This window comes from Hibiscus syriacus, unplaced genomic scaffold, assembly GCF_006381635.1.
Source record: "Hibiscus syriacus cultivar Baekdansim isolate YM2019G1 unplaced genomic scaffold, ASM638163v2 tig00111621_pilon, whole genome shotgun sequence".
In the NCBI taxonomy this organism is placed as follows: domain Eukaryota; kingdom Viridiplantae; phylum Streptophyta; class Magnoliopsida; order Malvales; family Malvaceae; genus Hibiscus; species Hibiscus syriacus.
The window spans coordinates 1,568,248-1,584,680 of record NW_024063138.1 but is presented as its reverse complement, the minus strand read 5'-3'; the positions used below and the strand labels follow the sequence as shown (position 1 = coordinate 1,584,680).

General features: G+C 29.9%; 1 protein-coding gene across 1 annotated transcript; it reads right to left on the bottom strand.

Moving 5' to 3' along the window:
* Positions 1-6,084: 6,084 nt before the first annotated feature.
* LOC120165929 (ethylene-responsive transcription factor CRF4-like) lies at positions 6,085-7,204 on the bottom strand. The gene has a single exon (XM_039175360.1). The coding sequence runs from the start codon at positions 7,201-7,203 to the stop codon at positions 6,166-6,168; it is 1,038 nt and encodes a 345-aa protein (XP_039031291.1). The 5' UTR covers position 7,204; the 3' UTR covers positions 6,085-6,165.
* Between the last annotated feature and the right edge of the window lie 9,229 nt (positions 7,205-16,433).

Sequence of the window (16,433 nt, the reverse complement as noted above, 5' to 3'; positions counted from 1 at the left end):
ATAGAGATCCACAAATCATTAGACACATTATAAAGTTTTTTATAACTGTAAGGGTAATAAAGTAATTTCACCAACCATGAAGTAAAAATGTTCATAATTCAAGTTGTTTGGTATATACATCACTTGTATTACACCTTTAGGTGTTTGGACTACTTGTCCATGTTTTGGAAGTTGATTTAACTTCACTTGAATATCGTCTTTACATTTTGGCCAATTATTTTCACATCTATACTCTTGGATAGATTTCAATTCAAGTTCCTCATAATATTTCTTTACATCTATAGAAATATTGTTTGTAAAATTGTTATCGATAACTTTTCTAGTTTGGTTCCATTCTTTCCTCGTAATGACATGAATTATCGAGATCTTTTCATTATTTTTATTTTCATTTTTCAGGTACCTGAAACTTTTTTAAAGTTGTATTATTAGTTATGTCTTGGGTCTCCTCAAAAGCATCAGTCTCCGCTATATGACCATCTTACACTACTTTTCATTTTCGAGAATTTTAATTGTTGGAACCAATCCAAGTATCATGCTTCGAACATAGTTTACATTCATTTGCTCTAACTTTTTATCCTTATGGGATTTCAATTAAATTTTATAGTATTTCCAGCTAGTATATGAGACTTGATTACTCTCATTAGGTCAGTAAATATTTCTAGCAGTTAACTTGTAATGAAATATCTTATGAACTTCAAGTTCACATCATTATATAAACTGATATAAATAAAATGATAATTCATTTATATTTTTCATCCAGCTGATTCTTCTCCCCCCATGATTAAAAATAATAGGTAATTCTTGCCATAAAATCTTAAAACATTCAATAAAGTGACGCTCATACTCAACATGTATATATCTTTTCACACTCTATTTCAAATACTAATTTTGTGCATTTGTGGTGGACCGATAATGGACAACCAAAAATTTATTAATGGGAAATATATGGCTTTTGACCATTAGCCAATCATAAGGAGGAGTATAACTTGTTTGCTTGATGCGTATAAGTTCTATATGTGAATTATCATATAGATACTAGAAGTTTTGTTCTCGTAGTTTAGCTATTAAAAGGAGACAAACTGTTTGTTCATAAACAATATACTTTGTAACAATTATTTAAACTGATATACAATATAATCTTTAAAAGCCTAGAATATAAACTCACTTAATTTAGCAAGACGAATAGTCTTAATTGCATAATCTAAAACTTTTCCTTTTCTAATCAAGTAAACAATCTCACAAACTACAAGTTGTGAGTTGATAACATATGTGTGATTTATCTCGAAGATGTATCTACTAAAATCATATCAAAATCTCCCACTTTGTGGTTAAATGAGCTCATATTTCAATCAAATATGAAAGACATTAAGTCTCAACTTTAACTAGTGATGTTCTAAATTCCTTTTGAGAACAAATAACACAAGAACTTCATGTTCTTTTACTTTATGTAAATCTCAATAATTTTAGCATCATTATTGATTAGATGGTCTAACCAAACATGCCAACTAATTAAAATTTTAAACTTGTAAACTTCTAGTTTACCATAACATGTGATTCAATCCCATTCATACAAACTTACAAACTTTTGGTTTACCATAATGTAGTACAAGTAAAAGAAAACTAGACAATTTTAATATACAAGTTTTCTTAAAGCTTGAAAGTATATTATCCATCATGAAATTATTTATTCGAATAGGAATACATTTAGTTCTTCTAGAGCTTTCAATAAATTTTGTACTACAAAAGTTAATATTGATTTACTATGAGAAAAACAACAAATAAATATAAATCATGGTAAGTGTACATGAAGGTTGTTAACAATGTTATCATAATCATGATTGTTCTCACCTACATTATCACAAACACTAAAACAACATTCATTTCATGATAAAATCATAACCATAAAATAAAAATAATAAATCTCGTAAATAATAAAAAAATAGTATTGACTAATCAACCTTTAAGTTTTTACCTTTTGTTATCTATGCCAAAAATATCATAAAAAATAACAACATATGTCAAAAGTTCAATAATACTAATCAACCTAAATATGTAATCCTCGTTAGGTAATCAAGTGGAGACTAAGGTTAATCCATTAGCATAATAAGTCAAATCCCCTTTTTAAGATTATAATAATGCAAATAATAGAACTCAATAACAGTAGTCACACAAGTCTAACATGTGATAAAAAAATCATAAATTAAAATTAAATTCCTGAATTAAAAGTTGAAGTAATAGGATAATATACTTGCTCGAGATAACTATCGTAAAAACAAGTTTGTTCAAAGCGAAAATATTAAAAGTCGTTATGGAAAATTGAAATTCATCTTTAACCTTTGACAATGCTCATAATATATATATTTTTAGTATGAGCTCTGAGTGCCTTTTGCATAACCATTACAATGGCAAAAACTTTTAGAAGTGAAACAGTATAATAATTTCTTCCAGTATAAGAAAAATGAACAATGAAAGATAGATGACTTACCTTGAATTAGAAAAAGATAAACTTATTCTTTAATTAAAAATTCTTTAAGTAAACTCGGGTTGATAACTTGTCGTCACTTGTGAAATAAGAAAGAATGATACAATAAGAAGAAGAACATGAAGAAGAGATACAAGACTAAGGAGAGAGAATTGTATTAGTATCTCAATATAAATTGTGTGCAATACTTTCTCTAACATCTATATTTATAACCGTAAGTGGTAGATGTAATATACAACTCTAAAACTAATTGATATTAGAGATCTAATAATGTATACCAAAATCTTATCTTATAGATAAAGATAGACACCCACATAAATAAATATTCATAAAAATTAGATATTTTTTATTGATCGAAAATTACTAAATTATTCGATAAAAAGTTAATATTTTGTAATACCAACACACCTCCTTGCTCTGTCAATTCGATCAAATTAAGTTCTATTACAAAGTCCTTTTACTTAGGATGACACGTACATTGTTAAAAGCTTAAAAGATTTTGTGCTGGGGATGCTTTATAGTAAAATTATAAACTTCTACAGCAATTAATCTATATTTGATAATCTATTAATGTGTTATTTTATTTAGTATTTCATATACGTTTACCTTATTAAAATCAAAAGTTTAATATCATTTAGCGTACCTACACTAATTTAATTAATTAAATCTACATACTAAACTACTTCAATGGTTAAAGAGATGGTTGTAATTTCTAAAGACTCCAAGTTTGAGTGCCAAAGACTGTAAAAGTATTTGAATTTTCATTGTCAAATAATTGAGAATCTTTAAAATAGATACTATCTTATAATCACCCTAAATTAATAAAAATAATAATTAAATAATACCGGTCAAAAATATTATATAAATTGATTATCCCAATTTTGTTTTGACCCATTAAGGGTGTTGGGAGCAGTCCATGTAATATTGACATTTTAATATCATTTAGCGTATGAATACTAATTTAATTAGTTAAATGTACGAATTAAGTTATCTCAGTGGTTAAAGGGATGATTGTTATCCCGAGGTCCCAGGTTTGATTTACTAGTGCTGCAAAAGTGATTAAACTTTTATTGTTAAATAATTGAGAGTTTCTAGAACATATACTATCTTGTAATCATCTTAAATTAATAAACCTTGTATATTGTACCCTAAAATGTAATAAACCTTATATACTTTACCCTAAAATGTAACAAACCTTGTATATTTTTAATAGTCGATGGATTCAACAAAGCAACATCCTATAAGATGATGCTTTGTTGAGTCACTTAACTATTAAAAGTTACAAAATGATCCCCGATAATAGAGTGTTACTTTGTTGAGTCTTCTGACTATTAAAAGTTACAAAATGGTCACCCGACTATTTAGTATGTTACAATCTCGTCCTTTTTCGTTAAAAAATTAATGACAATTTGAGTTGGATGTTAACCTGATGACTGAAATATGATAAAATCTAATCCCATATTGTTAAAAAAACTATCATATCTCAGTCAACAAGTTAGCATCCAACTTAGACTATTGTTAAATTTTTAACATATCATTTTATAATTTGTAATAGTCGAGGGACTTAACAAAGAAACACCCTTCGAAGGACTATTTTGTAACTTTTAATAATCGAGGGACTCAACAAAGCACCATCATATAATCGAGTAACTATTTGTTTACTTTACCCAAAAATAAAGCAAGAAGGAGAAGAAAATCCGTAAAATTAAGAAAAGGAGGACAATACATTTTATAGTTAACATCCTAAGTTGTTATTCGAAAGCCTTCCAAATTACGTTAAGTAGATACGGTTTTGTTTTCTTCGACATTAATTCTTGTCCATTTTATGTAAAATTATTTGTTAATAAATTGCTTTTTTCATTATTTTTAATTTAAATATTCTTGGGGAAAGTAAAGATGGAATAAATTGGCATACATTTTTTTAAGAAAAAAATTGAGTAAATATATGAATTTAAGTACTAATGTAACGCAATATCTTATTAATGAGTAAACAAAAAAAATTAAAATCTATAAATTGAGTAGTAAATGATAAAACGTGATATAGAGTAAAAGTACACAAATGTTCCTTCGGCTATAGGGTGATGTTTTTTTAAGTCTCTTAACTATTAAAAATCACAAATGATCTTTAAATTATAGAGTGTTATTTTATTGAATTCCTTGACTCTGAAAGGTTACAAAATAATTACCTGACTATTTATATGTTTCAAACTCGTCATTTTCCGTTAAAAATTTGACAGTCGTTGCTTTTAAGCATTGGCACAACAGCATAATATTTCAAGCAATGATTCGATAACATAATATAAACGAAAAGTTGATCCACAAAATACAACTACACAGCACTAGAACCATATTTTATCATATCTCAGTTAACAAGTTAACGTCCATCTCAAACGTCGTATATTTCTACGAAATAAGACGAATTTAAAATATATGAACAGTCATATGATCATTTTATAATATCTAATAGTCGAGGGACTCGGGAAAACAATATCTTATAATCATAAGATCATTTTATAACATTTAATAGTCGACTCACAACGCATTACTACCTTAGATTCAGGGGACAATTCATATTACCATATATTATAATGAATCCTATTGGTTATTAATTACATTATAAATTAATAAAAAAAATTAAAATTAATTTTAGTAAATATAAAATAGGGGCATAAATATTATTTTATTAAAATGTTTTTAGTCTAAAAAGAAATTAATTATTTATTGTTTCCAATTTTATCAATAGCATAAGTATTTGAAATCCTAATTGTAAATTATAATGTGACAAATATTTAATTTTAAAATAAATGGAAAATAAGTAAGAGTCTGGACATCAGAGACGGAGCGGCACCGACTAGACTCACTAGCCGGCCATGACCGTAAATTGCGCCTGCTCGTATGAAGCTGAATGGAATGCCAGCATGGCATTTTTTTAATTCCCGCACGTGAATCACAGTAAGCATCTATTTGCCACGTCACAATCGAATCCATTCGAATGGTAAAAGTTTTTTTTCCTTTCTAAAATGGCAAATCAGAGTATGAAGTGATGATGAAATTGTTCAGATATTACACTTGGAATTTTTTAATTGAAAACGGTACACACTCGTTTTTATTTTTTAATTTATTATATTTATTACAGTAAAATTAAAATTGATCGAACAATTTCACTATTTATTTTATTTATAAAAAATTTAAATTCGATATACTTATCTACCGACTTTATTATTCATTATTTTTTAATTTAAAAAGTCATTTTATAGAATAATGATTAGTGAAATCAGTATGTAAATATATCGACTTTGAATTTTTAATTAAAAATTAAAATAAACAGTGAAGTCGGCATATGATTTGACGGACTTCACTTTTACCGTAACAAATGTAATAGACTGAAAAAGGAAAATGTGTGTTATTTAAGTAATTTTACCGGAAAGTGATTAACAAAGGAAGGTTTTCCATTTCCCGTCAAAATTAAGTAAGAGCAGCTTACTTATTTTTAACTTGAGAACAACACACTCAACTCTCTCTTTATTTTTAACAGAGAAATTAAACAAATAAATTATAGTGCTTTCCAACATTAAAAGAAAATAATGTCTAATATGTTGACCAATTTTTTGAATGGTCATCTATCTAAATTTTCCGACAAAATTTTCCAGCTACATCGCTCCAGGAAACCGTTAAAGTTGTTCTCATAATGCTACAAGAGGATCTGAGAAAAATATTTCTCCGATATCGTCAAAGTAATCGTCCACTTGAGAAATAGACGACGACGATGATGAACAGCAAGCAAAATCTTGAGCTACGTCGATTAACGCGTCGCTAAAATTTTCACTTACCGGCAACTCCGTTGCTGTTTGATCTAAAAACGATAACTCGGGAACTGAAACGTTGAAAAACTCGTCCAGAAAAGGGAAATCAAGCGGCAAATAGTCTCCCGAATGATCGAACAAGTTCGTTTCAGTTTGCCACTCGCATTTGATAGGAACCACCACCGGCGACGGTTTACTCTCTTCTTCTTGGAGTTCTTGAACTGGCTTTTCCGGTTCGGTTGCTGTTTTTTCACTTGACTGAGTTCGAAAGTTAAGAACAGAAGTCGGAGAAGAAAGATTGCGAGATAACTCATCCCCTGATTCATACCCAGAAGCCACTTTAATATTTTCAGGCTTTTCCATGTTTTCCTTAGCCGGCAGAGTAACAAAGTTGGTCAGAGCATCAGGTCCCCGGAGTTTGATTGCTGCATTATCATAAACCATGGCGGCTTCTTCAGCAGTGTCGAAAGTACCCAACCACACCCGTACACGTCGAGCAGGATCTCGAATTTCCGCCGCCCATTTACCCCAGGGTCTTTGCCGTACACCCCTGAACTTCCTACCATTCCCGTTACCCGAAGAAACCTTAACCGGTCTACGACAGGCGGTTGCGACGTAGGTAGCGGCGGCTTTCCTCTTCCCATTGTTGCAAGAGGATTGGATGTTGATTTCGTTGACATAGCACTTCACTCTCTGCCGACCAATGAATCCAGCTTCATCGTCGCTAGATGAGTCGGTTGCATCAGGGTCCGTAACGGACACCCGTACGATTCTCGGAACCCTAGGAACACCGCTGTTCGTAGAGTCATGGTCATAATCGGAAGCAGCTCTTTTGGATTTCAACGACGGCTTTCTGAACATTTTTGTGACTCTTTTGTGCTCGGTGTACTTGATCGGACATAAGATAGTTGAATCCATGTCTGGTATAGTATGATGTTTTGGTCTCAGATTCCGTCCGTGCGCATTGAAAAAGGGTAAAGAACCGTCAAAGAGAAGATTGAAACTTGAATCGACAAGGCTGAATCAGAAATCTGCAAAAAGGTGTGAGAGAAGACTAAAGTTTTGTTAAAAGGAAGAGATGTAAAAGGAGAGAGTGAAACCCAGTAGAAAAGGAAATCAAATAAGGAAGGAAATCAAAAAAGGTACAGTCGTAGAGAGGCAGAGTTGAGTCTTCAAATTCTGAATTTGACGATTTATAGGATGTTTCCAATAGTTGGAATTAGAATAATGGCAAAGATGGTAATAATATCATAAATATAATTAATGAAAAAAGATATTTTGGTTCATAATGATCGGGTATTATCAGTGTGTACGTACATCTCATAACAGCGAAGATCCCGGTGACGAACAAGGCGCCACGTCCCGACGGTGGCGTCCGATTTCGGGGAGTTGGTCCCGTGGGTGGACTTTGGTCCAATAGTACGTCATGGAATGCTGAATCAGCTTGTCGAAGTACGTGAGGCCCAAGATACCCGGCTGTGTTGCTCGCCGTTAGTCGGTCAAATTGTTTTATGGGTAAAATACACAAATGATCCCCTGATTAGGGGATCATTGGCGGAATTTTAATGATAAGTTTGAGGGTCAACTTAAATTTTTTAAGAATTTATAGTTTTAAATTAAAAAATTTAAAATTTTGAAGGGTTCAGTTTATATTTTTTCCAAAAAAATTATGGTCTAACCAAAAATTTTAAATTTTTAAGAGACTTAATGAGAATTTTTTTAAAAATTATGAGAGGAGTTTAATTAAGAATAATCAAAAAAATTTAAAGATTAATGTGAATTTCTAAATTTTTTTATGGACACCAAATTAAATATTTTTAAAATTTTAATGGTTTAAATTACAATTTTTCAAATTTTGTGGGGGGGGGGGTTGTGGCCCCACTAACGTCTGTTGTGTTTTGCCACTATATATGATACTGCTTTGTTTAATATTTCGATTATTAAAAGTTATAAAATGGTCACCTGATCATTTATTATATTCTAAACTCATTATTTATCGTTAAAAAATTAACAAAAATCTGAACTAGACGTTAATCTGTTGATTGAGATATGATAAAATATGATATCATAATCTCAAACAACCATCATATCTCAGCCAGCATGTTAACGTTCAACTCAAATAATCATTAATTTTTAAATGGAAAAGAACGAGTTTAAAACATAATGAATAGTTAAGTGATCATGTTGTAATTTTTAATAGTCGAGTAACTCAATAAAATAACTCATCATATTCGGGGACACAATAAATCAATATCCTATAATTATATGACAATTTGTGTACTTACCCGTGTTTTATTTAGGAGATAAACCCTTTGACCACTCCCCTAGCCCCTCTAATCTGGCACTTTAATTACTGATTAAATAAATCATCCTAATTAAGTTAATCACTTGAGGTTATGCTGGTAATCTTTCTGAACACCTTTGTTATCACTCGCTTGTCCTGGCGTCACTGCTTACTTTTGATTTTTTGAAAAAATAGTAATAATGTATTAATAATAAGTTAGAATAAATATCAGGATTTTAAAATTTTAAAATATTTTTAATAATAGTTTCATGAATAATTTTCATTCTTATAATTTTTTATAAAATTGTTTTTGTATTTTTTATATTAATTACATTATTTTTATTTTAGTTTTCCTATTAATATTATATTTTTTTCATAGCCATACATATAAAAGGCTTCTAATTAAGCTATGTCAAATTAAAATTAATTATACTATTTTTATTAAAAATATAATTTAATTAAATAATAAAATTATAAATTATTTTTCTTTTAATATTTTAAAATTAAAACATAATATTTAATAAAAATATTTTAAATAAGATTAAGGTGATGTTTAATAAATTAAAAAAAATAAGTATTGAAATTTTTATTATAAAATTTATTTTAAAAATAATTTAAAATTCATTATTAAATATAATTAAATTGTTTGATAAATGTAAATTTTAAAAAAATAATATAATTTTGAAAGAAATAAAATACATTGAATTTATAATTTATTTTACATTGTGACAAGTAAATCTTTATCTGTTTATTATATTTTATACTTTTTCATCTAAAACTTTTATAAAATTATTTTCATCTTAGATTATTAAATATATCACTGAAAATAATAATTTTCAGTTGTTGTTTTTCAATATATTATGAATTAAGAGTTAAAAGTATGATTGATATAATAAAAGTTTTTTAAAATTACAAATCTAGTTTAAATGTGATTTCAATATTTAGTATGATAAATTTTAATTATTTTCCTTGAAATGCAACATAGTTTGGAGATTTTTTTCTGTTTAAACACGAGAATATGACTTCTATTAACTTTCTCATGTAAATGGGAAGTAGAAAAAAACTTGCTAAGACAATGTTTACTCTTTCTTTTATTTTGATTTAGGATATTAAATCTCAGTATTTAAAGGAATTGTTATTTTTAGAGTCTACGGGTTCAAACATCAACAACCCTAAAGATATTTACACTCATTATCAAATAGTTAAAATATTTAAAACATATATTACTTTGTAATATTTTAACCTAATAAAAGAATATTTGTTGGTTGAGAGTATTTATTTTCAACTATTCATTTAATAGTTATTTTTTAAACTATCAAATCAGTTCTCTATATTGATATATACATGTAATAATCTCCTATGTATTGCGTTTGTATTATGATAAAACCAATTATTAACATGTCATCATCTTTTATTATTATGTTACTGTCGAGGGTATTTATCATTTACGGTTGAGTTTGTATTTTTTATTTTATAATTACTTAATTAAGTTTTTAACCATTATATTGTATGATCATATTTTTATCGAATTAAATTGATTAATTTAAAAAGAATAATATATTAATATAATTAATTTATTTTAAATTATATATTTTTCTTAAAATAATAAATTTGTTTGATATTATATTTTTATATTTATAATAAATGAACCGTTATTATTCAAGTTTCAAACTTGATTTATTTATTAGTAAAGTAATTACTTTTTAACTGCTAGAAGGAACGTGGCGGGCAACCTAGAATTCGCCGCCATTTATAAAATGGGATTTGTACGTCTCTGGGATTTCTCTGTGCTTCTTGTTTCTACCATGCGTTACCCACACGTCTCTACCCTCCGTGTTAAACACGCTCTAAAAGTTAAACATTTTTTCCGATTCAAATACATACTCCTTGTAGATTATCTTTAATAGGAAAAAATGACAAAACTCTAGAGATAATGTTATCAAACTATTTATTTCACGTGATAATATTTTGGTCATATTATTTGTTGAGATAGGGTGAAATTCACAGTGTCGTCGTAGGTCGCCATACATTTTGAGAGAGCTGTTGAAGGTCACCATGGCATCCGTGCGAGGTAGGTCGCCAGGGCATCCGAGCGAGCTATGCGAGGGCATCCGAACCATGAACCGAATGAGCTATGTGATGCATGAGCCATGAACGTGGGGTAGGTCGCCATGCACGCTGGGCAACATGGTAGGTCGCCATGTGATCCCGGCGAGATTCCTGCATGATTTCCTGCTCCCCGCTACTCCATGCAGCTTTATTCGTTGCATTATTGCAGCATCATTTTCGCTGCTTCATACAACATCATTTGCTGCTTCATGCAGCCATTATTGCTGCAATCCACGAGAATCCAACGGCTTGTGATGTCTTCAATTATTGGTGCATGAATTGAAGCAGCCGACCCTTTAATATATGGGGTATGATATGGGATTAAGGAATCATAAGAAAGAAAGGGAGAAGAGTGTTGAGAGAAAGGAAATGAATAAGAGGAAGAAGAAGAAAGGGAGTCCGGCAAACATCGAGGTAAATTTTCATTTTATTTAAATTAGTTTATTATTTTAAATTATTAGTTTGTTAGTTTAGGGTTTAGGGTAAAACAAAAAATTAGTTAATTAGTTTGTTAGTTTAAGTTATATTATTGTTAGTTTAAGTTCTATCATACATAAATAAAAAATTATTTAATTAGTTTGTTTGATAGTTATATATTAAAAAAATAATTAATTAGTTTGTTTGTTAGTCGTTAGTTATATATAAAAAATAGTTAATTAGTTTGTAGTTAGTTAAAAAATTAAGTTATATTTTTTTGTTTAATTTATATTATATAAAAAAAATTAGTTAATTAGTTTATCATTAGTTTAAGTTTTATTATAATAAAAAATAGTTTATTAGTTTAAGTTATATAAAAAGAATAATTATTTAAATTAGTTTATTATTATAAATTATTAGTTTGTTAGTTTAGGGTTTAGGGTAAAACAAAAAATTAGTTAATTAGTTTGTTAGTTTAAGTTATATTATTGTTAGTTTAAGTTATATCATATAGAAATAAAAAATTATTTAATTAGTATGTTTGATAGTTATATATTAATAAAAATAATTAGTTAGTTTGTTAGTCGTTAGTTATATATAAAAAAATATGTAATTAGTTTGTGTTAGTTAAATAGTTAAGTTATATTTGTTTGTTGAATTTATATTATATAAAAAATTTAGTTAATTAATTTTTAGTAGTAAATTATTATTAAAAAATCATTTATTAGTTTAAGTTATATTAAAGAATAGTTTATTAGTTGAAGTTATATTAAAGAATAGTTTATTAGTTGTTTAAGAGAAAATTCACGTTTAAGTTATATTTTAAAAAGTTTAGTTTGTTAGTTTATTAGTTTATTATATTATAAGTTATTATATTAAATTTTTTTGTTGTGCTGTAAATTAGTTAGTTAGTTAGTTAGTTTATATTAGATTATATTAAATGATTTTTTAAATATTGTTGTTTAATTTTTTTACAGATTCATTCCAATGGCTGACCAAATTCTACTGTTGAGACTTGACAATGAACATATTTCAAGTCATTTGGGAATAATGGTGAATAAAATATTTGTTTAATGAATTATAATTAATAAATATTTGAATATTATTTTATGATTGTGATAAATTTTTTGAAATTTTTAATTGCTGGAGGACGAGCAACGAGTCCTTCATCATCGGCTACATAAAGTGCCCAAGCCACACCGATTGATAGAAGAAAACTTGCAAGAGGCTGGATTTTGGTATGTAACTTTTGTGCGAGGTTACAAGTTGGTATCATGTTTGATCAGTGCGTTGATTGAATATTGGAGACCAGAAACGCACACGTTTCATTTTTCGTGTGTCGAATGTACGATAACTCTGGAGGATATGACAATGCAACTCTGGAGGATGTGACAATGCAACTCTGGAGGATGTGACAATGCAACTCGAGGTCCAAACAAATGAGATGCCGGTGGTAATGACACATGAGTTTAATAATGTGGCACAACTTTGCAGTTTGTTTCTTGGGAAAACGCCCGTACCACCAAAGTGTAAAGGGTGGTGTGTGAGGTTGTCATGGTTGAAGAATGAATTTCATCTTCAACCAAATAGTACGGAACACGAAATTATATATGCAACACGAGCATATATATTGCAGTTGATTGAGGGAATTTTGATGCCGGATAAATCCGGTAGTTATGTTCACACTCAGTATCTTTTTTTTAAGAAATTTTGAGAATAGTAGGCAATATAGCTGGGGATCGGTGATATTGGCGTTCTTGTATCGTGAGATGTGCAAGGCGTCATTAGTCGTGAATGATAATAATACAGCAGAAATCGGTAGATGTCTACTGCTGCTACAATCATGGGCTTGGCATAGACTTCCGTTTTTGACACTGATTAGTCGGACTGCGGTTGACTTTCCACTTGCCAGAAGGTAATATGAATTTTCTGTTTTAATATAAAATATTAATTATAAATTATTTATTTTGATTAAAATTATTGAACAAAATGACCATATTTTTGTTTTAATTGATATGCATATGGAGGCATAAAATTGAAGGCACATGGTTGGTGCACGACAACATTAAGTAGTTCAGGCTGAAGATTGACATTAAGGCCAAAAAGGAGGTATGCATAATATGTTATTATTAATTATTATTTAAATTAATTATATTATTTGATTTAAATCAATTTTATTGTTATTTTAATTTTAGAATTTAATTAGAGACCATACATAAATGAAGAAATTTTGGCGTTGGTGACGCACGATGTTTTAAATGTGTTTCAATATTGGTGTGTTGTTACACCATTGATCAATTTTGCTTTTGTTGAGATCCAATTTGCGGATAGAGTGCTGAGGCAATTCCACTTCCACCAACCTATTCCGTAGAGTCCATGGGATCATGATCTCATCCAAAACTTAGATGGTCATCGTCAGGTGAATTGGGTTGAGACGTATGACCACCTGCACAGATTTGATGGTCGACGTAAAAAAAATGTGAATTGGGTTGAGAAGCATGCAACCTATATTAATGCTTGGAACAATAGGGCTTCATTCATGCCAACTCTTGAACCTATTCTAGACGATGACTTTAATTTTGAGACTTCGGCTTACCTTGCTTATTTTTGGGATAATGGAAAGCCATTCTTGACAACAATGGTTAAGATGCGACATTTTTTGAGGTTTAAGAAAAGATTTGGTAAAGCTGAATACTCTCTACCGAGTGGGAGTGGGAGTTCATCTCAACAACCTGAAGCGGAAATGACCGATGTGGATAATATTGCACCACAACCGTTCGGCGATGCGGGATCGTTGCATCACGCATTTGATCATTACTAAATCATTATTATCAAATCATTGTTAAATCATTATTATCATTATTATCAAATCATTACTAAATCATCAAATCATTAAATATTAAAATCATTATTAAATCATTATTATCAAATCATTACTAAATCGTATAATTATTAGAAAATAATTATTTGTAATGATTTAAATATGAACAGATTTGTTATTTGCTAAAAATTAAATGGTTAACGATCGAATCATTAATAAAATCATTAGTATCAAATCATTAAATATTTAGAAATCATTAATAAATTCGACTATTTATAAATTTAAATTTGACTATTTATAAATTTAAATTCGAGTAGTCCACACTTGTAAACTCATTTGTTATTTGTTACAAATTAAATCATTATTAATGATTAAATCATTATTACAATTTCATTATTACTAATCATTACTTAATCATTAATATCAAATCATTAAATATTAATAATAAATCATTAAATTTAAATATAAAATCATTATTAAATAATGATTATCAAATAATTACTAAATCAAATCATATCATTATTATAAACCAAACCAGTGTTCCATTGATGGTTATTAGTTATGTAACGAAAATATGGTTAATTGAACCACATGTCCATTCAAATGTAATAGGTTCATTATTACAAAATCAAATATATAAATACATAAGAATACAAATATGATTACTAATGATGAGGCCTATATCTTGGTAAATTATGACAATTGTTTTTTGAATAGCCTTCACCCCTACATAATCCACATCTCTTTGCTTGACCTCTCTCTCTAGAATGGAAATCCATACTGGTATGAATACGAGTTGACTCAGGTCGACCATTTGGACCTCTGAGAAGCATTGGTTTTGACAACCATTCTTCATGATTCTTTTTGGGCCAATATGATTCATTCGGGATCTGTCTGAACGCATAGCTGTAGACATTTAATATCCTACGTAGGTGAAATCATTCACCAACATAAGTGTATGCGCTTACACCAGAATACATACATACAACGACTGTATGAGCACATGGATATTTTCATGCCTGAAAACGACCACAATCACACCATTTATGTCGTAAATCAACTCTAAATGTTTGGTCTTCTCCTCTGACGTTACGGCGTATGCAAGACACAACAAAAGTATGACCAACTCGGTTGAAATTATGAACAACCATTGATGTTGCCAATCGCTCATTTGCTTCCATTGATTCCACCACTGTAGGAGTCCAAGTTTTACCTCTATTTATGAGACTCTCAATTTCCTTTCTTTTATCGGACCATACCTTAGCCAACCTAAAGTACGTCTCCTTCACCACACTCGTTATTGGGAGATGGCGTGTACCTTTTAGTACTGAATTAATGGCCTCAGCAAGGTTTGTGGTTATATGTTCGTATCGCCGACCTTCATCGTATGCTTGCGAACATTTTTCCCGCAGTATTTTTGAAGCCCACTTCCAAACACGCTGATCATCGTAAACTACCTTCAAATTCTCCAATCTCTTGTCAAAATTTGGTTAGCGTAGTTCGTATCCTGGTGCACAAATATATTGTGTTAAACTGCAATTAAAAAACTACGTAAAAAATACACAAATATTGAAATTAAAACTTACCCATGCTGACTATCTCACTACGAATGTGTGCGTTATGAAACTGGTCGATACTATTCTTACCAATATAACGAATACAAAATGTCGGATATGCATACGGAGGTATCCAACGACTTCCTGGTCGTTCAATTACCGCCAAAATACTCGTTCCTCTATTGAATATCAAGCAAACTCCATCTTCACGAACGACATATTGGCGTAGATTGGTCAGAAAAAAATTCCAAGCCTCTGTTGTCTCTCCCTCAACAATGGCGAATGCAATTGGGAAGATATTTCGCTCACCATCTTGCGTAACTGCCATCAAGAGTACATGCCTATATTGACCATACAACCACATACCATCTACTTGGATCATACGTTTGCAAAATGAAAATCCTTCAATACATACCTTGAATGCCCAAAATAGTCTATAGAATATTTTCTTCCCTGACACAAGTTGACATTCTCTGTCATATGCGGGCATGGTTTGAGACTTCACTATGGTTCCTAGGATAAATCGCTTCATTGCTTGTAGAAAATGTGGTATCTCATTGTACGATGTATCCCAATCTCCATATGTCAGCTTCATTGCCTTCATCTTCGCATTCCATACCTTGCCATATTTTACTTGATATCCAAATTGGCTTCGAAGAATAGATGCAACTAACACTGAACAAGATATCCTTGGATCCTTTTCAACCATCGCCTTCATGTATTCGCATATTACATCAGAGTCCAATAGTCGGTGGTCTTGTTCGATGGAGTTTCGCAAACATGTGTGCGGACCATTGTACCTCGTGATGACCCAAGCATCGTGCCTTTGAATTTTCGACACTCTGATCTTATACTTGCACTCTGGGCCATATTTTACACTTCGCGTATAGGGTTTTTTGGTTTGACTCTGTAACATGGACATCAACATGGCATTTGATGCAGTACACTTTAATCACCAGCG

Coding starts and splice junctions, on each gene's coding strand:
- LOC120165929 (XM_039175360.1), bottom strand. CDS start 7,203: ATGGATTCAACTATCTTATGTCCGATCAAGTACACCGAGCACAAAAGA.